General features: G+C 36.5%; 3 protein-coding genes across 4 annotated transcripts; 2 read left to right on the top strand and 1 right to left on the bottom strand.

Annotated features, from left to right (window-relative positions):
• The first annotated feature begins 182 nt into the window (after positions 1–182).
• LOC113689779 (peptidyl-prolyl cis-trans isomerase CYP37, chloroplastic-like) lies at positions 183–5,957 on the top strand. Of its 2 annotated transcripts, XM_027207555.2 has the most exons (13): positions 183–479; positions 1,509–1,766; positions 1,843–1,932; positions 2,037–2,132; positions 2,699–2,806; positions 3,041–3,090; positions 3,714–3,816; positions 4,034–4,087; positions 4,455–4,613; positions 4,708–4,830; positions 4,909–4,958; positions 5,036–5,182; positions 5,633–5,957. In XM_027207555.2, exons 1-12 carry the CDS (start codon positions 273–275, stop codon positions 5,160–5,162), a joined length of 1,425 nt encoding a protein of 474 aa, XP_027063356.1. In that variant the 5' UTR covers positions 183–272; the 3' UTR covers positions 5,163–5,182; positions 5,633–5,957. The 2 variants fall into 2 exon arrangements, with proteins under 2 accessions (XP_027063356.1, XP_027063358.1); XM_027207557.2 differs by lacking the exons at positions 183–479; positions 5,633–5,957 and adding an exon at positions 1,064–1,086 and having other exon boundaries at positions 5,036–5,399.
• A 437-nt stretch (positions 5,958–6,394) lies between these two features.
• Positions 6,395–9,891, top strand: LOC113690382 (uncharacterized). Its single transcript, XM_027208246.2, has 7 exons — positions 6,395–7,014; positions 7,932–8,072; positions 8,169–8,282; positions 8,371–8,544; positions 9,044–9,159; positions 9,380–9,464; positions 9,549–9,891. Exons 1-7 carry the CDS (start codon positions 6,496–6,498, stop codon positions 9,552–9,554), a joined length of 1,155 nt encoding a protein of 384 aa, XP_027064047.2. The 5' UTR covers positions 6,395–6,495; the 3' UTR covers positions 9,555–9,891.
• Positions 9,892–17,239: 7,348 nt separating this feature from the next.
• Positions 17,240–19,321, bottom strand: LOC113690017 (NAC transcription factor 56-like). Its single transcript, XM_027207839.2, has 3 exons — positions 18,950–19,321; positions 18,493–18,800; positions 17,240–18,324 (listed from the first exon to the last, which is right to left on the bottom strand). The coding sequence occupies exons 1-3, from the start codon at positions 19,131–19,133 to the stop codon at positions 17,752–17,754; spliced, it is 1,065 nt and encodes a 354-aa protein (XP_027063640.1). The 5' UTR covers positions 19,134–19,321; the 3' UTR covers positions 17,240–17,751.
• Positions 19,322–22,568: the final 3,247 nt, after the last annotated feature.

The following is a 22,568-nucleotide window of genomic DNA, read 5'->3' as shown; positions in this document are numbered from 1 at the left end:
AAAAAAGAAAAAGAAAAATGGATTTAAAGAAGAAAAGAAAAAGAAATACACTTGCACAATATAATATACCAAGAACAAGAAAGCATTTTTTTTTATTTTTGAAGAAAGTTTTTGTAAATTAGATCTGTGAGCGTGGTAGGTTGGACATTTCAGCTTTCTTGTGCTGACTTGTTTTGCTGTAGTACCCTGTGAAGAAGGCACAGGTAAAGAGATAGGCTTCGGATGAGGCGCGCCAAAACCTCCACAACTACCCCAACAAACGAACTTCCTTTATGGCTCTACCTCTATGCCTCTCCATCCCCTCTCGAACAAGGTTCTTTTTCGAAATCTCGTCCACTCCATCTTGTCCTAAGCATACTTTTGTAACACCCCATTTCGCATTTCCCTTGGCTCGGTTTAATGGACTAGTTCAATTCCCACAAAGAAGACCATTTCACTCCAAACTCACCTGCATTTTTGCCAAAAAGAACCTTTCTGAGGTTAGTTCAGTCCTAGCTATTTATTGAAGTTCCATATTGCAAACTGCTGATTCTGAATTTCATTATTTAGATAAAAAATAAGTGGATCTTTAAGTGGTAAAGTTCTATCCTTTTCAGAGGTATTTTCCTGGGTGATCCATATGAATTCAAAAGCCAGAACATTTTCGATTAAGTCATGGTGTTTTTTGATTGGGACTGAGTGTGATTGATTGTTTTCATCGATCTCCCAAAATGGTCATAAACATCGATGCTTTATCATTCAGAAACCAAATTTAAAGGAAGAAAGGAAAAAACGGTCAGTTTTAAGTTTTGAAAGTCACTTCTTTGCTTCTTAGTTCTTACCCACCGAAATACGAGTTAAAGAAAGTTTTGCTTATCTTGACTGATAAAGAACTTGGACTTCCATCTCAAAACCAATTGGTAATGAGTGGAGTGGCCCAACACATTATATACATGGCTGGAAATCCTTGGAATATCAATATGGGATATTCAACTAACATTGACATTTTAGTAAATGTGATCAAGCTAACTGCTTGGTTCCCTTTCCTCGTTGTTCATTAGCAGCGGCATTTATGTTGGGGTGGCTGGAATGAGGCACTGATCACAGGTGCTTTTGCTCTTTCTTGTTTCCCGATAACTCTCGGTCTTCTGGTTACTAATTTTTTGGACAGTGTTCTTAAGCCTTATTTCAGTAAAGAGAGGCTATAACTTTGAGACTCTGATCAATATGAAATCTAGGACAATAAATATCATATAATTTTGGTATAACGGATGTAAGATGTACAAGAAGTTTCTGGTGTATTTTTTTTTTTTTTATATGTTCTGCCTTCTGCCTCAAGGTGTTTAAAACACATCCACCTCCTTCCTTAACCATCCTTGCAAATGCTAATGGTACTATAAGTCTTTTATCTCCTCAGATTATTTGCAGGATTTGTAATTTGAGTTTTGAAGTATGCAAAGTAAATCGTACTATTGTCTTGCTCTTCATTGGTTTTTCTGGGTCCTGAAATGACACTTTTAGTAATGCAGGAGTCAAGGAACTGGAGTAATACTCTTGCTTATACTCAGAATTTTTGGGATCAGACGGTAAAGAGATTTGATGGTGCCTTTGCTGGAATCCTCATTTTTCTTCAAGTTTCATGCCCAGTATTTTTAGCTGGTTGGGATTCATGGTCAGTTTCTCCAGCTGAAGCAGTTCTTTATTCCCCAGAAACCAAAATTCCTAGGACAGGTGAACTAGCTCTGCGAAGAGCAATTCCAGCTAACACTGACATGAAAGCTATACAGGTTAGTCACTTAAGTTTATGCTGACTGCTTTCTTCAAATAGGGGGATCTAACTAATACTATTTCCTTTTCTTACAGGAGTCTCTGGAGGATATCTCATACTTGCTAAGGATACCACAGAGAAAACCATATGGAACAATGGAGGGGAACGTGAGGAAAGCTCTTAAGGTACCACTGGTCTTCTTTTTTTGGGTGTTCAGGTATGGGAAAGATGAAGCAATTTACAACTAGTTTCATTACCTTCTAATTGTTCTACTTACTGTCAATTGCAGATTGCAACAGATGAAAAGCAATCAATTTTGTCTAGCATACCACCGGAACTGAGAGAGAATGGCTCAGCATTATATACATCACTAGTAGATGGCAAGGTACTGAAAAATACAGCTGTTGATACTCCATTAAGAAAGAATAGGTTCTTTTAAAGAGCCCTATTCATTTCCCATATTATAGCAAGTCCTCTTTAAACATATTTAGAAACTTGTATATATGATGTCCAGTTGACTTGCATTGATTAGTGATGACCATTGTAACTTTTCTCCCATGTTATGCAAGTTCTGCTTTTTCACTTTTGTACGAGTTAATTTTCAAACACAAGAGTGATGGACTCTTATGTAATTTTGAGATTTTGATTTCTTTTGAATTATTTTCAAAGTGCAAGGGAAAATACCACCATTTTCTCCTTTTTTTTCATGTGATGATTCCTCTTCCTTTTGAATTCTGAAGAATGGATGATTATTGTCCATATAATGCACTCTTCAATTCATTGTTAAATTCCTCTAGGCTGTTACATAATTTAATGGATGAGATATCTAGTTGTGTCTGATGCAGTATACTTAATCAAATTCTGCAACTTATTGGCAAGAGTTTGTGTAGTTCATGGGGTGGTTTCTTGGTGTTATTGAAGTGCAAAGTGGTACTTCTATTTCTGTTCCAGGGTGGTTTGCAAAGCCTTCTGCAGAGTATAGAAGATCAGGATCCAGATAAAGTATCAGTTGGTCTTGCCTCTTCACTGGATACTGTTGCACAACTGGAGTTATTACAGGTGTTACAATTGTCTTTGGGTTCTATCTCATTCTAATAACTGTATTAGTTCTCTGCAAGTGGGAAAATGACTGCCACCTGGTTATTGAAATGCTACTCACAAGGTGGACTTTTGAGTAAAATTACACAATCAATTGTGACTTACACTCCTTGCACATAATTTTCTTTTGTTTACCATATGTCAATTATTTGGTGTGAGCTTTTTGAAAGGAATCTGACATGTACTTGTGGACAGGCTCCAGGATTATCATTCTTGTTGCCTAATGAATACTTAAACTATCCAAGGTAATGTTTCTTGTTTAGTTGTATAATGCAGCTCCTTAGTTCTTTTGGTTGTTTCCTTTGCTTACATTCTTGTGATAAGCAGCCCATAAGAAGGGTAAAAGCAACTACCCGAGGCTAACACATTGAGCAATTTGAAGTTATAGTCATGTGACACAGAACTTGTCAATTTTGTAATGGAGTCATGTGACACAGAACTCGTCAATTTTGGAATGGAGTCTGCACTTGCAACTGTTTGTTGTGAAGAGATAGCTAGATCCATTTGAAATTAGTTGAATATTTGGTAAAGTGATTGTTACTAAAGCTATATGGGTCATTTTGATGGCTGTCTGCATTACACTCTCTTTCTCCGTTACTGCAAAGGTTCTTTGTGGTAGCTCTAGTTAGTGTTTCAACAATTGTCTATACTCTCTACAACTTTCATGGTCTTTTAATTCTTCTTGTTACTGTTTTGATAGGAAAATAGTCTCATAAAGTTTCACCTAAATATTTAGTTGAAATGAGCTGGATTTGGTTATTATGTTATGATACGGCTCTTAGACATCAGAAGGGCATATTGAAGACAAAACTGTGTAGAACAACTTGCATGCTTTCCCAAACGAATTGATTGTTAGTATATTGAATAGGCTCACGGGGAGAGGGGTCGTAGAATTTACCATTGAGAGAGGAGATGGTTCAACATTTTCTCCAGAAGCAGCTGGTGAACCAAGAAGTGTTGCAACATTACGGGTAACTAAATCTCCATCCTAAGTCCCGACTCTCATCCTGTTCGAAGTGTAATACCTTATCGTCGTAAATTGATTTGTGTGGAGATCTGGATAACGGAAGGGAATGTTAAGACTGACAACATTTTCTTTGGTTGTGGAGCTGATAATTCTCTGCCAACAAAAGTGTCTTTCGTAGCTTCCCCTCGTACTCCTTTAACTGCTTATTCACTAATGTTCAGGTTGTCTTAGATGGATATTCAGCTCCATTGACAGCAGGGAACTTTGCAAAGCTGGTAAGGTACTGAAATTCCCTTCATCCCAGTTACATGCCATATGAACGACATAGAAATTGAAAATTCTTGTTGTCGAATTTTTCTCTTTGTTCCTCAGTAAGTTGCTTAACATGACACACTGCTTTAAAAGTATGAACTTCTTAGAGAATAATGACCCAACATGTGATTCTCCATACATGGGAACTGGAGATAAACATTAATGTACTGACATGAAAGCCAATACACATAACTTTTGTTCTATTTCTCATGCTGATTGATCAACTTGTAGAGTCTCGTCGTTTGTTGAACACATTTCTGACATTTGTAGATGTTTCTCTGGCCTTGTGCAATGGGAAAATCATATGGTGACGATCTCAATTATGTATAGGTGATCGATGGGGCGTACGACGGGGCGAAGCTTAACTGTGCCAATCAAGCAATAATTTCAGACGGTGAGCTTGGAAATAGCACCGGCTACAGCGTTCCACTAGAAATAAAGCCATCAGGACAATTTGAGCCTCTTTACAAGACGACTTTAAGCGTGCAGGTTTGTGAACATCTACGTGTATGCAAGTGTCAAGTCTCCGCCGTTTTGTTTCTGACTCTTTTTAAGTAATTGTTCATGTTAATCCTAATTGAAGGACGGGGAATTACCTGTGCTACCACTATCAGTTTATGGTGCTGTTGCTATGGCCCATAGCGATGTCTCAGAGGAATATTCATCACCTAACCAGTTTTTCATATATCTATACAACAAGAGAAATGTAAGTTTGATGACAATTTTTTCACCTCAGTTTAGTCAATCTCTAAAACCATTAATAGATCGTGTATGATCTTGGCAGTCTGGCTTAGGTGGTCTGTCTTTTGACGAGGGTCAATTTTCTGTATTCGGGTAAGTAGTTTATGTGCAAGTGCAGAGAATTCTGGGTATGTTCATACCGTCTGAAGTTGATTAATTTTCTGGTGTAGGTATACGACTCTGGGAAGAGAAACTCTTCCTCAGATTAAGACTGGTGACGTGATTCGTTCTGCAAAACTGATGGAGGGCCAAGATCGCCTTGTATTACCCAAGAATGATAACGGGCTCGAAGAATGATAACGGGCCGAGATCGCCTTGTATACGACTGTCAAATTGCTTGCTGGCTTTGAAAAATTCTTTTTTTTTTTTTTTATACACGAATGCATTCTGCTTCCGACTCTTTACCATCTGTCAATGCAAATCTTTTTGGAACTCAATTGTCCTTTTATAGGCGATTGACTTTGTAAATTCTCTCTTTGTACGCTAAGCAATGGTTTTTAAGCAAATTTATTTGGATCTGGATGCTTCAGGAAATATTTGTCCTGGGATTCTCCATGTTTTTATAAAAAAAAAAAATTCTTTCTTGTCTGTTCGTAATAGACAAAAAAAAAATAAATAAAAAATGCTTGGATAGGAATTATTCCAGATAATATCTGAAATAATCTCACGTCCAAACAAAGAATCACACCTAAGAAGCTGCCTGCTGGATTATGTATGTATCTGGAGAATTCTGCAGTCTTTGACTAATTTTACTCTCTTTTTTTCAGTTCTTCAACTCATAAACGTTTATCTTATGTGGACTAAAATTGGTCGACTCTACACTTCCAAAAGCTGACAAGAATCGCAGCAGTCTGGACTACAAAGCTGAAGTTCTGGAGGGCAATTACTTCTTCCACCACCACGGGAAGTGTCAAAAATCCTCAACCTCAATAAATACATACGATGCGTATGAATAACAAGCATCTCTGTCTGTCACCCACACATTACTGTGAAATTATTACAAGGGCCCTTGCTCGTACAACATGTGGACTACCTGCTCCAACATTCGGGAGTAGATTCTAGTGGATCCCACATTATATGTTCTGTTTGCAATTCTCCTCAGTCTGGTTTTCTTGTATCTTGTCTCCTCAAATATATATATACAGTATATAATAAAATTCCTGAGGCCCAAAATCGTGCAGTTTTTAGTGTCGATCGACCCACTGGCTCACAATATTGATCATAGAAGCTGAATAAGACAAAGAAGGGATGGATCAAAGGGATCAATAAAAAATTAAAAAAAAAACTGAACCGTCGTCAAACTAAATTCAATTGAAAATTCAAAGGAAATGGGTGCCTTTACACATGCCAACGAAGCATGTAGACTTCCTTCCACCTACACCCAAAAGAGCCTAGTTATTGGTTCCTTCTCAATTCTCATCCATCCGATTGTACACATTTCCATGACAAGGATCCGAGTCATCCGGGCCCTACCAAGAAAGAGTGCAGAGCCATAGACCCTATCACACCAGATCACCCAAAATCAGCTACCTCTCGTATAATGAGCTCGCACGCCCTCTTCATTCCTTCACCGGTTTGATGAGAGAGAGAGAGAGAGAGACTCACCCCCATTTTCCCCCAGACGCCAAACATGGCCTCCATCAACAGCCTCACCACTCCTCAGACTTTCCTCTCTCTCCCCAAACCCAAGTCCTCCCTATGTTTTCAACCAATGCCCACCTCCAAAATCCAATCTTTTCCCCACCCCTTCAATCTCTTATTGTCAAAGCATCATAAAGACTCCAGCTTTATAGTAGGTTCGGTGTCCAATGAGCCAGACATCATCCCAGTACAGAGCAGTGACTACACTGATCAACAAGATGGGGTTCTTGGGGGGATTGTAGAGATAGAAACAGAAGGGCTTAGTGGAGAAGATATTTTAAATCAAGTAGTGAATGGGTTTAGTAACAAAGGGAGATTGTCTTTTGAGGCTGCAACATCATCTTCTGGATATTGTGGTGGTGGTGGAACAGGGTCCAGTGTGGAAGGTGAAAAGGGGGAGCAGGAAATGGAGAGGCTAATGGATAGTGCTATTAATGCTTCCATTGTTCTGGCTGCTGGGACATTTGCTGTTACTAAGTTGCTCACGATCGACAGCGATTATTGGCATGTGAGTAATTTCATACTTCTTCTTTGTACCAAGTAATGTGACTGGAGTTCATCAGCCGTTGGGGAAATCGTAAAATTTCTTAGATTTTGGGATTGTTTCTGTGTATTTTTTGGATTTGAAGCTTGATTGCTATTCGTGGTAGGGGATTGCTTGATGCATAAAAACGCTATACTCTAATTAGTTTATTTTTCTTTTGGTCTAAGTAGCTTATTCCTTTTGTGCTTGTACCCCATATATTTTTATTTTTGGGTATCATCATCATAATAAGGTTCGTGTTGTTGTACTTCTTTCATGGTTCCAGTGAAGCTATGTTTTGTGTGGTGCATGATGTTTGTGTTCGTCTTTAAGACTGGAAGCCTTCATTCGTTTACAAAAAATTGTTTTTTGCAGTACAAGTTCGGCTGTCCAATTCTTTCACTAAAAGCTCTAAAAAGTGGGCTAAATTACTTCCCAAAAGCATTGCTAACCTAGTGACAAGATGCTTGCTCATTGTCACAAATAGGTGCTTCTTTGACTCAAGAAGGCAATCTAACATGAAAATTTTTGAGATAAATTTGACTCTATAATCTGACTCATGCAATTAGATATGTCAAAGTTTTATGCTGTCTATCAGAATTTAAGGGATGAAAATGAAGCTATGCAATCACTGCCTTCTAGGGAAAACGAGAATGGGGTTGAGAGAGTTGATACGCCATTATAGCTAATTTCCTTTTCTACTTGTTAAGCTGTTGCAAGTAATTATTATTGTGAAACGTTAATAGCTTATTATGCATTCAAATGGCATTATTAACCATGGAACAAAAAAAGGTACCAGCATATGTTTTGCATTTCAGGCAAGGGACTTGACAACCTGTTAATGTTTTGTACATGTGTAATAATGACTACTAAGAAGAAGTTACTTCTCTTTCTTCTGTTAGGGATGGACACTTTATGAGATTTTGAGATATGTACCGCAACACAACTGGAGTGCGTATGAAGAAGCTCTTAAAACAAATCCAGTTTTTGCCAAAATGATGATAAGTGGGGTCGTTTATTCTGTTGGTGATTGGATTGCACAGGTTAGTCCACCCTTTTGCAAGGCTTCAGCATTATTCTTTTTCAAGTTGTCTCAAAGCACACCCTGATTGTTAATCCTTATCCTTTAAACTGCACAGTGTTATGAAGGTAAACCTCTTCTTGAGTTTGATAGAGCACGCATGTTCAGATCAGGTCTTGTTGGCTTTACCCTACACGGATCACTTTCTCATTATTACTATCACTTCTGTGAGGTATATGTTTTGTCATGATATCTTCATTTTGTCTACCTTAATACACAGTTTTTGTTCTCCAGTAATTGATAAAGCATTGTCATTTCAGGCTCTTTTTCCCTCTGATGATTGGTGGGTCGTTCCTGCAAAAGTAGTGTTCGACCAGACCTTTTGGTCTGCAGTTTGGAACAGTATCTATTATGCGGTTGTGGGAGCTTTGCGTCTTGAATCCCCTGCCAGTATTTTTGGTGAATTGAAGGCAACATTCTGGCCCATGTTAACTGTAAGATGACATTTCTTTCTTTTTTGCTGAGATACTTCCTAATGTAATTGTTAATGTCAGTCTGGTATTGGAGTTTTCTTTCCCTGATTTAGTTGAGTGGTTTTGGTGGGATATTTTGCAAAGGGAACCAATCATTTTATGATAGTTGTCTCCACCTTTGATACATGTTCGCATTGGTAGACTATAATCTTTTAATCTTTTTAGTTCAACCATACCTAAAGAATGGCATATGACGGACTTTCTTATTCCTTTTTCCTGTAATGATACATGTGAGGGTTGTTGGTAGTCTCGTCTTTGCTTCTGGGGGAAGCACTAATGAGAGTGAGCTGCTTTAGGTTGTGTTCACAATATTTTGGTGGAGTTTAAAGTAAGAAATGGATGGAAAAACTAGATCATTAGCTTCTCTAATTGTACCAATCAAAGATTTTTATTGAACTTGTTATTCTGCAATTGGTATGCCCCTCTTAACTCCATCCTTCGCTGTGGTTCAAATCTTCAGGCAGGTTGGAAGCTGTGGCCATTTGCTCACCTTATAACCTATGGTGTGATCCCAATTGAACAAAGACTTCTTTGGGTTGATTGTGTGGAGCTTATTTGGGTGACAATACTCTCAACGTAAGTCTTCTCACAATTCAGTTCTAGCAATTTTCTCACATGCATTTGGTTTTTTTTTTTTTTTTTTTTGTCCTTTTTCCCCTTGGGGAGTGGAATTCTGTATTGTCATGTGGAGCATGAGTCTACGAGGTAGTGCTATACAAGGAATTATATTAGGACTTGGATGACTAGCTTTTTGGATGACTTATTTTCTGCTTCCCTTGAAATATCTTCTTTCTAGTTATTCAAATGAGAAATCAGAATCTAGAATATCTGAGCAAGCAGCAGAAGAAAATGTCAATCCTGCATCAATAAGCACTCCGAAGGTATGCCCGTGATAGCTTTATGAGATAAATGTGTAGGCTTTCTGCGATGTTATTGTTAATCTCTTTCGTACTTGATCCACACAGGACTAAATGAACGGAGGACCAGAGGCCAGAAGAAGGGACAAGGAAGAGTTGTCCCATTCCTCTAGTAAATTGAACGATGAAATTTTGACATCAAGGGTTATGGCTGGGGAAATATGCGTCCATTGAATTACCATAGCAGGGGAAGATGACATTAGTATAAACTTCAATTTCCATTGTAAACAACATCGTGTATGTATAGCCCTTCTTGTAATTCCCCATCGAAATATGTAATCAGTCACTTGGCCAGGGTTATATATCGGACTCCTACATTGGTACATATATAACATGTTGTTGTTCGTGTTAAAAACAAGTAATAAAAATCTACTTGTGATTTGTTACATAACACTCAGTAAATGCTTTTTGCTATTTGACGTTTGTGTACTGAATTTTTGTTTTTCCCTATTTTGGGTTTATGAAAAGATAATTATAATTAGTCCCGGAAAGCAATAATTACACGGATCAATCATAGCTCAAGAATATGTACAGACGCCCCAAGAAATATAGCGACACAGAAACTAGTTAGTGCTCCGTCTGCAATCGAGATTTGACAACAAAAAGCGTTCAAACGCCTCTCCTGAAGCAGAGACTTGAGATTATTGCAACCAAATCTTTGATCATTCCATGGACATATTACGAAGACGGCTGGGTGTTGGCCTGAAATCCAACCACCTTAAGGTCGGCCGGCGAACCGGGGGCGTCAAAGCTCTCCTCAGAATCTCCTTCTTGGCTTGTTTTCTCCTAAATTTATCATAATATCTAGGCGCTAGGGACGCCATCTCTGGATACAAACCTCGTGCTAACCTTGAAGCCTGCATAATACGGGATCTCTGAGTTGCTACTTTTGGACCGTGCCAAGACTCGTCTGCCACAACTGGAAGCCTCTCTACTGTGATAGTCACCTCCATCAGAGGGATTGGATCGCTCTCCATTTTGTGAACTTGAGCAAGCGAACTTACTAGTCCTATGATTGTTGTACTCTTGGATTGCTGTTGAGGTTTTCTCGGTTTTTTGGTTTTATAGGTCGATGGTGGTATTGACTTTTCTCTGGTATTGCTTTTTTTTTTTTTTTTTTTTCCTATGGTGTGCTTTACTCGGCATGGATGGGGTTACACTTGCGGGGAATGTTCGTTTTTATGGTTTTTGAATGTTTGATCAGAGTTTTGACTTGGATCCGATCATCATAAATCTTGAATAGGAAAGACAGATGGAACTTCCCAGACACGCTGCTGTACTTGACCAGGTCACTATTACTGACTGGTCAAACTTCGACAGATGCCTTGATCATGCCTCGTGTTGATGCTTTCGTCCGTTCCCAGTCAAATACTCCATAGGCTATATTAGAATTAGCATTTTGATCCAGTGCTATGCACGTATTTATATTTCATTTCAAAATAATACTTACTTGTTATAGTATAGGATAAAGTATATGAAAAAATAAAAATATTTTAAAAAAAAAACGTATGCTTAACATGTTAAAAAAAAGTTTATTTTGTAAGTACAAAATAGATTTTCTTAATTTTAATATTTTAAATAAGTTGAAACCAAATTTTGTTAATCTATTGTCTGTCAATGTATATGATAACAATTTGAATACAATAATTTAGTTTATAACAATTTAGATGATAGAGCAATTGTAAACTTATTTATCAATATATCATGTTATACCCATATATCAAAATTTTTAACATTAAAAATATAAAGTATAACTAATTCATTTTCCTCAATTTTATAAAATTTTTCTCTCATCTTGTAATCCTAAAATTGTTGAGTGCTTATAGAATAATGTTCTTCATAAATTTTAATATAGATTTAAAATAATCTTTGCAATATGTGTTTTTAAAATTTTTAAAATTATTAAAAATTATCACCCTTTCCACTCTCTTTTACCTGTTAATTGATTATCCGCTGTTTTCTATGACTTTCAGACCTCTTACCACGGTGTCATCCTTCCTGTCATATCCTTACAATTCCATTTTTTCTTTTCTCCTTTCTTCATTCAATCTTGTAGTAGTTTACCTTTTTTTTGGCAAATTTTTTTTCACCACTCTTTAAACTCCTTGTTGTTCTCTTTCTCTCGCCTATAACTAGCCTTTAACTTTCTATTTTTGCCACCCAATTTCCTATTCTTTTTACTTCACCATTCTCCCAAACCCTTTAAATTTATAATTTGTTTTTTTAGGCTAGTAGTACTTTGTTTTCTATTTAGTGATTTCATAATCTAGCATTCACAAATGGTACCATTATTGATATTTTAAATTCATAACCAATGAATATTATTTTCTTTTTATTTTCTATATAATTTGCCCTTTTAGTTAGGATTACTAAATTGAAGAGTAAAATATTGTTATTTACTTATTTACTTTTAGTAGAGTTAGTGATTTTCCTTTTTATTTACCATTACATGAATAGATTTCAAATCAAATTCCTATATAAGTGGGCCACTTCCTACTTTTAAATTCAAAAAACATGAAATGATATATAATAATTAAAAAAATTAAAATTCTATAAAAAAAGAATAAGGAATTATAAGTATTTTGATTTAACCATCCTAAAAACTCTTCCTGCAATATATATAGATATAGATGCTAGTGGAGTACAAAAATGGATGGAATTTGTAATGACGGCATACTCGAGGGAAGTTAAAATAGTACGATTTGGATTCAAAATCTCTCATTTATCCAAAAAAAGTAATATGATTTATAATTGTCCTTCTAATTCTCTTCTCTCTATTTTTTTGAATAGACAGTATTTTAAACTCAATACTATAAAAATAAATATTCCGTATAGGATGTTGTTTGAGTAATTTTTGCACACAGATGCGTGTGATGTACCTTTTATTAAAATTTAATTTTTGTAAACTTGGCATCTATGTCAATCAACTAGTTTAAAGAATTTATAAACAGATGGTCTTGCAAAGATTAATCTACAAAAATAGGATAGATATTTTGATTTGATGGCCGGAAAAATTGCTATAGAGTGGTTTTTTTTTTAATTATAGCTAAAAAAGCATAAAGTATTTAGAAGAAGTAGTGGTCCAGTTCTAACTAATTTTGTGTATAAATCAAAGTTAATTAATGTCACAAAAAAAAATCTGGATTGAAGGGCTTGGCAATTGGCATAATTCAGAGGTAGGCAATCTGTTATTTTGTCGGGTTGTTGATGTCCGGAGAGCCCAGCAATAAAACCGAGAAAATGTGGCCCATTAATGTTGCCCATTTATGGGCATATTTTACTTGATTCATACATTTTGAGAGGTGGGGGAATATTTTGTTCCAACAGATTTTATTCAAACGGTGTCAAGAAGAAAAACAACTTTCAAGAAGATTTTATTTGATTCATTTGCCGTCTAGAGAGAATAATATCTTCTGGTTTCAATTCCTTTGTATTTTTCTCCTTTTTTTTTGGATTATTATCACTTTAACCCCTTAAATTGCTTGAAATATATTATACGGTCCATTCTTTCTTTTTTTTTTTGGGAGGAGGGGGGGGAGGGGATGTGATTTGATATTATTAGTTCCATCATCTTGAGATTTCTAGTGGATTAGCACTTAGATCTTTTCTTCAAGATTTATCTATAAATGAAAGAGCAATGAGGCGGTGGCGGGCAGCCGGAAAAGTGGTGGTGGTCCTTCCTTGAGGTGGTAGGATGGTGTACTTTTTGAATGCCAAACGACTGTCAACGTCAGAGTTGAACTCTGTTACTGTAAACTTTGTAGAAGCCTTGAATTCAGCAGTCTAATCAGTGATTCGGCTGTGAGCCAAATATCTATCAGGATAGGATTAGTTATGATTAAAGCCTTTTGCTGCAATGTAGCTATAAAAAAAGAGGATACAGGCACAGGGCTTTGAAGTTTGATCATAATCCCAACTTGGAGTTGTACTCTACCATATTGTGTGGGCCAGGATTTAAGACCGTCATCTCTAATTTTTTTTTTTAATTTAATTCAATTATGTGCCTACATTTGGGAAAGATTCTTGGTTGGTTAGACGTAATTATAATTAAAGTCACTAATCAAGAAGACGACTATTCGGGGTTTTCTGGCATCAATGAGGTTAATTATCTTCCAGCCCGTGGGATAAGCAAATATGTAGTCAATTAATGAACTGTCCCATTTATAAAAGAAATACAAGATTCACAACACTTGATCATCAATCTTTAACTTCCCCCGGCATTCATCATCAACATATATATATATATATATATATATATATATATATATATATATATATATATATCCTTATCCTTATATTATATAAGAATGAGTTTAGGGTAAAGATGTTCTTTGGATTTCAACCGTAAGGGTAGGACTATTTTGGGAATGTAAGAGTTTGAAGTGCAATTGGAGTATTGAATACAAGTCATTATAGCTAATTTCGTTTTGTTGTAATTACTTAGATGTCCTTTTAGACATTTAAAGTTAGGGGTGGCAGATATCTGATTGAATATTGGGTATAACTAAATTCAACTTGTGTTTTAGTGAAATAACATAAAAGCCCTTCTAATCATTTAATTGTATTAACATCCAAGTCTCTTAATTTCCCAAAGCATTTCTTATCAGTTATCTGCAAACTTATAATATATAGATATTAAGACACAATTAATGCCAATTAGTAGAGAAGTTTGCTTTCTTGGGCGTTACCCCATCTGTTCATATTCATTTCATTTACTTACAACTTTCTTTCACTACAATCATGTAGCCTATTAAATTTGGATATTGCTATATTAGCTACTCCTCTTCCTCATTTTGCAACACCTTTCTCAATAAGTATATTTTCTTTAGCCAATCTACTGTTTGCTTGTAAGAAATCTCAATAGGTATGTTTTCTTTAATCAATCTACTTTTTGATTGTAAGAAATCTGTAATCTTGAAGGTTGCTTGTGTGATAATTTTTTAGTATTTTAATTCAATTGTCCATATTAGATAGGCATGATAGGAAGGAGATTACATTTGTTAATTATTATTTGTGGTTTAAAGTAAGTTTATCATTATAAATTTTCCCATATGAAGATTGCATCTACTTTTGTTGTTTTAACTATTAGTTATGATAATTTTCAAATTGTTTGTTATCTTATTGATGATTCCATTTAGGCAAAATTTTCACTTAATTTGATTTGCTAATAGATTTAACTATCTACTTAAAACTATTTGGCTGCAAATCTAAAGTATGTACTGCATTACTTTTAATTGTTTTCTTGAATTGAGTGGTCTAAGATGTTTTAGTACTTTATTTGACGTGGTTATTCCTCTAAATTAGCATTTTAGTTGTTGTATATCTTTGCAACTAGATCAAAAACTAATGTTTAGTGATTGTAATCCCTATTCAGAAGGAGATGCTTTACTATATGTTTTAAATCATACAATAAATCATAATTGATGGATTGGTGAATGCGAAGATTTCATGATGATATGTCCTTGGAATCAATATAAATTCAAGAATTTGGCTTGCAAGAACTGAAATTCCACTTGCAACGATTTTCTTCAAATATGCTAATTGTTCAAATGTCACTTATATGACAAGATAATGTGGTGGATTGCCCTTATATTAAGATCAAATTCAAACTAAACAATAAATTTTAATATCCATAAAGTGCATGAGCAGATATAAATAGGTCTTGACTGATAAAGGAATGTGAAAGGGTTTATCTATAGGTCATCAAGCAAGCTAGCCGAGCTTAAGCGTTGCTTTCAATGCGATAATCTTCCGCTAGTGCATATACATTTGTACGTACATAAATACGTATATACGACAATCGCGGTCTGCTGCGAATACGTGAAATTATACATGCTTAATTCAATTGCGCACAATTCCCCCCAGTATGGCATACAAATAAATGTACCTTGCGTAAGCATTTTTTTTGATCTGGTAACTTTCCCGTTTGGTCTTGCATAATCATTCATGCATGTAGGTGAAAAATATGTGGATGAATTATGTATATACATACAGTCTTTGAGGAAGAAGAAAAAGAAGAAGAAGAAGAAGAAGAAGAGAACAATACTCCACTCCACCTCACTGGACTCGACTCGACTCAGACATGAGTGCTGTGGCTTGTAAATGGTTGTTCCAGGCAGGAGGGAATAAAAATATTAGTGCCCATTATCAAATGCTAAATTAAGCAGCAATAAGACGAAACAAAATTAAAAGTGGTTTTGTACTCTTGCCCAAGAAAGGAATGGGATTAACGATGATAAATTTGTGTGGTTTTAACATAATGATTCCCTTGGGTGACAGCAAGAATGGTCCCATATATGGTCAGCAAAGAGAGAAAGCCATTTGTGAGGTAGCCTCTTGTTGTCAACATGTGAGACCCTATTGCCGATGGAATATACGCCCCCATGTCTCATCGATTCATTGAACAAAGGAGGAGAGATAATGACGCCCCCATTTCGCTAACTCAAATTCTTCATCAACTCATTTTTGAAGATGATCATGGAAGGAGATGATGTGATGCAATACAAAATGCTTTCTTGTACATTATTCATGTGGAACGTTTCCAACGGCTAGCTAAAGTGGGAAAACCATTTACCATGTTCACACTAGTGCGCGCCTTTCATTTTTACTACAAACAAATGATCAAGACATGCAAAGAATTAGGTTAAAAGGAACTAGTATTAGTAGTTGGTTTCCTTTGTACAGAAAGAAAAAAAAAAAAAAAAAAAGTAAGTGCGCGATCTCTCACGCTCCCTTTTTTCTTCTTCTTCTTCTAATTTTCTTTTCTTTTCAGATCGATGATAATCCGTTAATTTTCTTCTTCTTGTGGATGGTGGTACGTACGTCAACTGCGGTGTGCAAATGCAAGTAGCTAGTTCGCATCCTCAAATCTGTCGTTTATCAAAAATGCCCTTTTCAGCAGGATTCCATCTCAAATCAGTCTTGTCACACGAGAAATTAATATCTGCTTGCTGCTTGATTATTTTCCTAGAAACACATTATTATTAATTAATTTGGCATGCTATATAATATTTTTACTCAAAACAAGATAACGGGGACTTCAATTTTACACGGTATAATTTTCCTCCTCCTCAAATTATGTCGTATCGTGATACGTCTTAATCAGAATGCCATATGCCAATAATGATGTTTCAAATCAAATCACACAAAGGTTTATCTTCAACTCTTTTTGCCTGTGACGACTAGAATCTCTGAGTTAGCATACAGATTTCGCGATTTGGGGCAGCAATCCCCGTACTTAAGTTATCTGCTAGCACATTAACCACAACAGGACTTCTTCATTAATTATTCAGTCGCCACAAAGATCAATTGTTCATAAGAGCGTTTTCTTGAACACAACCAAAATTAAGGCTTTTGTCTTCTATAAGCCTATGGCCACTGAGACTTCATAAGAGCTAAATCAAAATTTATCGAATACTTTCCTGTGACGTCAAATTTATCGAAGACAAACAACAACAACAACTTGAAAGCGAAGAAATCAAAATCAAAATATTATTAGCTTCAAATTAGTAAAAGGATTCGGTTGGCAACAATGAATAATTAAACCCAAAGAGAATTCGAGTTCTGGAAAACTTATTGAAGATCGAAGAACTAATGGTTCAAGTGAGCAACACATCTGATCTTGCAACCTCTTTAGGGTTTTTTAAGCCAACCAGAAAGAAAGGCCGTTGTGCAATTTCGAGGTACGTAGCTGCCATATGTAAATGCATGCTCAGACTTACGATCAAAAGGAACCCAAATGATACAAAATTGTGAACTACTTAAATTATAAGCAAGCAGAGTTACTTGTATACTCCCTTATATTTACTATACAATAAAGAGCAATATTGTGCTACATTTTCTTCAAACACCATTAAGTTGCTGCATTCTAGTAGAAGAAGAAGATATAGGTAGGTATTTATCCCCTAGCTAGCTATTTCTCTAAAGAAAGAGTAGAAAATTCTTCTGGAAATCTAAGAATAACCAATCCTATAGAGAAGTATCCATATGAATCCGGCTGTTAAATATGCACGGCCTCACCTACAATTGGCTAAAAGCTCCATCGAGAACCGCGGGCGAAATTTCAACTGAGAAGTCTTGGCATAATATGCTTAGCACGAAATTTCAACCTCCATTCCATAATCGAATCCGGCGATCAATCTTCAGATACTCCTTGGTTTCCGTCATCAGCATATAAAAATTGTCTTGAAAATTTAAACATAAATAATCATGCCTATAATTAAACCATCATGAAACATGCAACCCATCATATCTATGAGTACCAATTCATGCCAGTAACTTGATAAGGCTGTCGAAAAACCCCATCTCCGAGGGATCCCAACATTGCTTGTTGGTGCAATGAAGTTGTTTGAGGAAGCTGACTCAAGAGGGTGGCGATTGAACTGTTCTCATCATTATTAGTCCTCCCAATGTTCCCATCACCGCTATCAGCAAGAAACCTCTTATTCGATGGAGAAATTGGGTTTCCCTCGTCGTTCCAGTACAGAGCTGGGAGTGCTCTCTTTGCAGGGATGACATGATTGGAAGCTGAACCAACCAAAGGCAGCTGTGATTTTGCGGCCCCAGATGAAGTTAACTGAGACATAGAGTTACCTTCACTACTCAGCATCCCCGGTACTTCAAACGCGCTTTGTTCATTTTCGAGCAATGCACCAAAGTTTGAAGCCTTCAGTCCCAGAATCTTCTGTTGCGACGACATAGACATTGAAGGCGGTAAAGATGGAGGGATTGATGGCATCATATCATTAAAATCATCCCTGTCATGATCCATTGGTCTTGGTGTATTGTTCTTCTTGTAGATCCGACATAGCACCCAATCATCGAGCTGGAAAAGCCAAAAAAAAAAAGAAAAGAAAAGGGAAAAAAAATAAAAAAGAAACCTCACAAATAAGTGTAATTGAATTCATCATCCTAGGAAATTAACATCAAAAAAGGTACCAATCTTCCACAAAAATGATAAATTTGAAAAAGAGGAAATGATGGAGACATTTACCCTGAGGGAGCCTTTTTTGTTGCCAATATCACAACCTGGAGGCTTGATACTAGTTTTGTTATCAACCAGCCTATACTCATGCATGATCCAATTAGTTTTGATCCCTTTTGGCGGCTTCCCCCCGTAGAACACCAGAGCTTTCTTCACCCCAACTTTCTGCGTCCCCCCAGAGGTAAGCACAGGCTTGTCAGTCCCCGTAGCCTTCCAGTATCCCGACGTAGCCGCCCGATTCGGCCGTGCCCCGTTGGGATATTTCCTGTCCCTCGGACTGAAAAAGTACCATTCTTGTTCGCCAAAAGTCGCCTTAGCTGCCAAAAAACAAAAGGAACAAAACAAGAAAAACGACGATAACCCGTATTAAAATGCTTTACCCGGTATAGGACTCAAAAGGACCTATGCAAATACATGAACAAAAAGTAAAAGGGTTGATTAACAGTTTCAACATAGGAGTACTGACCTGGGAGCTCCCAAGGATCAAACTTATAGAGATCGACTTCGGCTATGATGGAAACGGGAAGGGGAGCTGAGGCGGCCTTTTTCTTGAGGTAGTGGACTACAAGCTCTTCATCGGTGGGGTGGAAGCGAAAGCCGGGGGGAAGCTGAGGCTGCTGAGAGCCAGTGGATGAATCCGTACTCTCCATTAATTACTACTAGGACTGATGGATCAAAATTTGATCAATCTGAAAAGCTGTCGAATTGGATCAGGAAGAGATACAACTGTTGTTCAGCTTTGGACCCCCAAAAAAGAAAAAAAAAAAGAAAGAAGAAAAGCTATCGGGCAAGAAGAACATTAGCACAACAACAGAAAATACAGAGAATCGACCGAATTGTTGTTTAGAGCTGGCTGGTCCATCTTTTATACGGGTACGGACCACGGGATTACGGTGGTGTCACAATAATAAAATACAATGAAATTCCTCAATTATCTTTAAGCCAAGATGCCACTGGCCAGTCACACTCCTCCACGTCATGCCAAATTGTTACAGCCGGGCACTGAGTGTGAAAATTAAAGGTGATTAACGCCGGATATGCGCATTGAGGGAGTTGAGAACTGAAATTCAGGCCTTTAATTAACCGACACGCGTGATTCCTAAATGAGACAGTTCGCGACACGTGGCAGCTCAGGGGGTGGGGACCACTCCGCAACACACACTCACCCAGCACATCGGCGATAAAAGGTTTGACAGGACGAAAGATAATTTCCCCTGCCCCGGCCCGGGTGATTGGGCTGGGGGGAGGGCCTCCGTTTTTGGGGGCGGGGGGGTGGTCCTACTTTAAAGCTCTGAAACATCACACTTTTTCTAGTTTTCTTGGCAGTGGCCAAAAGAAAATCATCATGAACAGGAAAAAGAAAAATCACAAGAGTTAGCATATACTAGTAATTATCATGCTTTTAACTTTGGGACAAGTTTGCACGGGCTAAGGCTTGAAACTGAAACCTAGGCCAATGAACTCGAAGTCTAATTATTCTTCGCCTTCGTGATTGAACACGAGAAGGAATAAGAGGGCCGGTGAAACTATTGGGGCAGATGATGGTCGTCATTATCTTAACTATGGTCTTAATTATTTCTGGTCTTCAATAAGTTTTGACATAGTACATCATACAGGTCCCAAGAACGACTTGACAGCTGTACTCAATCTACTAACACCCCCGCCCACAAAAAAAAAAAAAAAAAAGACAATTCCTATGCTTATTTGAAAAGAAACCCATTATATAATTATGTTTGTTTGGATCGTGAATTATTAGAGATATTTTTACTATAGTACTTTTTGTGATGTGATGTATGTGAGATAAAAAGGTAATTGAACAGATAAAAAGATGTGTTGAAAATTGTAATGATGATGTAAGCAAATATATTTTGACAAATAAACTACAAACCTGATTAATATACTTTGATCAGTTGAGATAATGATCTACTAGTTAAAATGCTCGTGCCAAGATGTATGCATGTATCTCTAAGAGAGAGAGAGAGAGAGAGAGAGTATATTAATTCTCTTTTGAATTAAATTTATCGTTGGTTGGTTGGTTGGATGATGAATAAGTAATTTTGATCCGTAAATTATAGCAAATTAAATAAATTTAAAAATAGATAGATATCGTTCTTGAGAGATACAAGTTAAAAGAGAATGGATGGTTTCCAAAAGAAACCATAGAATCTTTCTAAAAGGCTATGTGGTGGTGAGTACTGATTAATCCCAATTTGCGTTTCTTAGTAAATTTTGATATATATAGGACGAGCAATAAGTTAAGTAGTCTAATGTTGTGAATGCATATTAGGCGGCGACCATATTATTTGATATTTTTTGATAACGGATTTTATTAGCTAGCCGCTTGACCTGTGTCTTCTCCCATTAGGTAGTCTGATTTTCTTTTTTCCTTATGGTCATTTCAGGTAAATATAGATGGTCGAGAGATATATGCAAACCCTAGCGCTGACAAAATAACGCAAAACGAAAATCCAAATCCAATATTTGACCTTCTTAATTAATACTGGGGTGTTATATGTATGGTAATGGAAGCGAATTTTTAAGGACGAAGACTTCATCAGAAAATTAGACCAAAAAAGAAAGATTAGGTTTAAAAAAAAAAAAAAAAAGACATACAAGTTAGTATTATTTTGAGATTGTTGGCTACAAAATCTTCATGGAAAAGCATGCATGGAGATGAGCGGTGGGTCCTAATTGCTGGTTCACGATCGACCAGTAGGGTCCCGATTGGGTCAATTCTCGGAGTCCATTTCTTATCATCAGAACCAACACGACCCACATCTCTGATTTGTAGCCTATATCTGCATGACCCCACATCCTTGTATTTGTATTCCATTTCTTCCTCTCATTAATTAACCCCTAAACTAATCTCCCCCATTGCAATAAATAGATAACCAGAAATATATACGGTATAAAGAATGAAAGCTGGCCCCGTCCTATCGTCAGTCTCGAATATGTATAATTACTCCGTCAAAACCTTCCATCAATGTCAAATTAGTATCCTCTGTGGGCTGCTGGACAAGATGGTGGATCCCATGCCTTAAAAGATAGGCAGGGGTGTAAACAAGTTAAATATTTTAGTGTTCAAATTTATTTAATTATTTTAAAATTTTATTTATTTATTTGTGAAACTGAATTTGAATAAGTTTTTTTTTTATTGAATTTGAGTGTTATTAGACGTAAAACGTTGTTCAAACTTAAATTGACTAGTTGGAGAATCAAATTTGAACGAGCTCTTATCAAATCGAGTTAGATTCAAGTACCGATTGATTAGACTCATCTTTCAACACTATTTAAAGGCAGTCTGGAAATACTCCATTTTCTTTTTCTGGGATTTGATTTTTTTTGGTCCTTTAGTCATGGATGCGGCCGGTCCACGAGTCCACGTTGACTTGTATGTGCATGCTCGCTTGCTTGTCCATGTATGTATACATACATATATATATATATATATATATATATATATATCATGATTTCTGATGATATATATTAATTAAAATTTGATTACCTGAACCAAGCTTTTTTGGGGGGTGGGGGGGTGGGTGACTGTCAATTCGCAACAACAGAAATCAATTGTCTACTCGTAATTACCGTTAAGCTCGGAAGAATTTTTATACATCTACATAAATTGACAACAAATAATTTGTACAGCTCTATAATATTTTCGAGAATATTATTATGAATAACAGAAGCCTTTTTTTCCTTTCACAAAAAACTTGGACTTCGGGGTGGGGTGCTCTACCCTATGCATGGCGCAGCAGCCGAAGCAATAAGAAGCCAAAATAAACTAGCTAAGCTAGCATCCTCAGAATCTATTACTTCTCCTTCAAACTAATAGATTCCGAGTTACTAATTAATAATATTTAACCACAACGACGCTATCCATAAATCAAAACCCGTCTTCTATCACGTCCTGAGTGCATGAAGAGGAAATTAGAAAGAAAACTTTTCACGAGGGAGCTGCAGAAAGAAGGATAGATAAAAAAAAAAAAAAAATGTCATTTCCATCATTGTCGTCATGGACACCAAAGACAGAGAGAAAAAAGGGCACCTCTTATCTTAACGCAAGAAGAAGTTGTTAATTTATG

Source organism: Coffea arabica, chromosome 5c (assembly GCF_036785885.1).
Source record: "Coffea arabica cultivar ET-39 chromosome 5c, Coffea Arabica ET-39 HiFi, whole genome shotgun sequence".
Taxonomy (NCBI): Eukaryota; Viridiplantae; Streptophyta; class Magnoliopsida; order Gentianales; family Rubiaceae; genus Coffea; species Coffea arabica.
The sequence above is the reverse complement of the archived record's forward strand: the minus strand, read 5'-3'. Positions and strand labels throughout refer to the sequence as shown.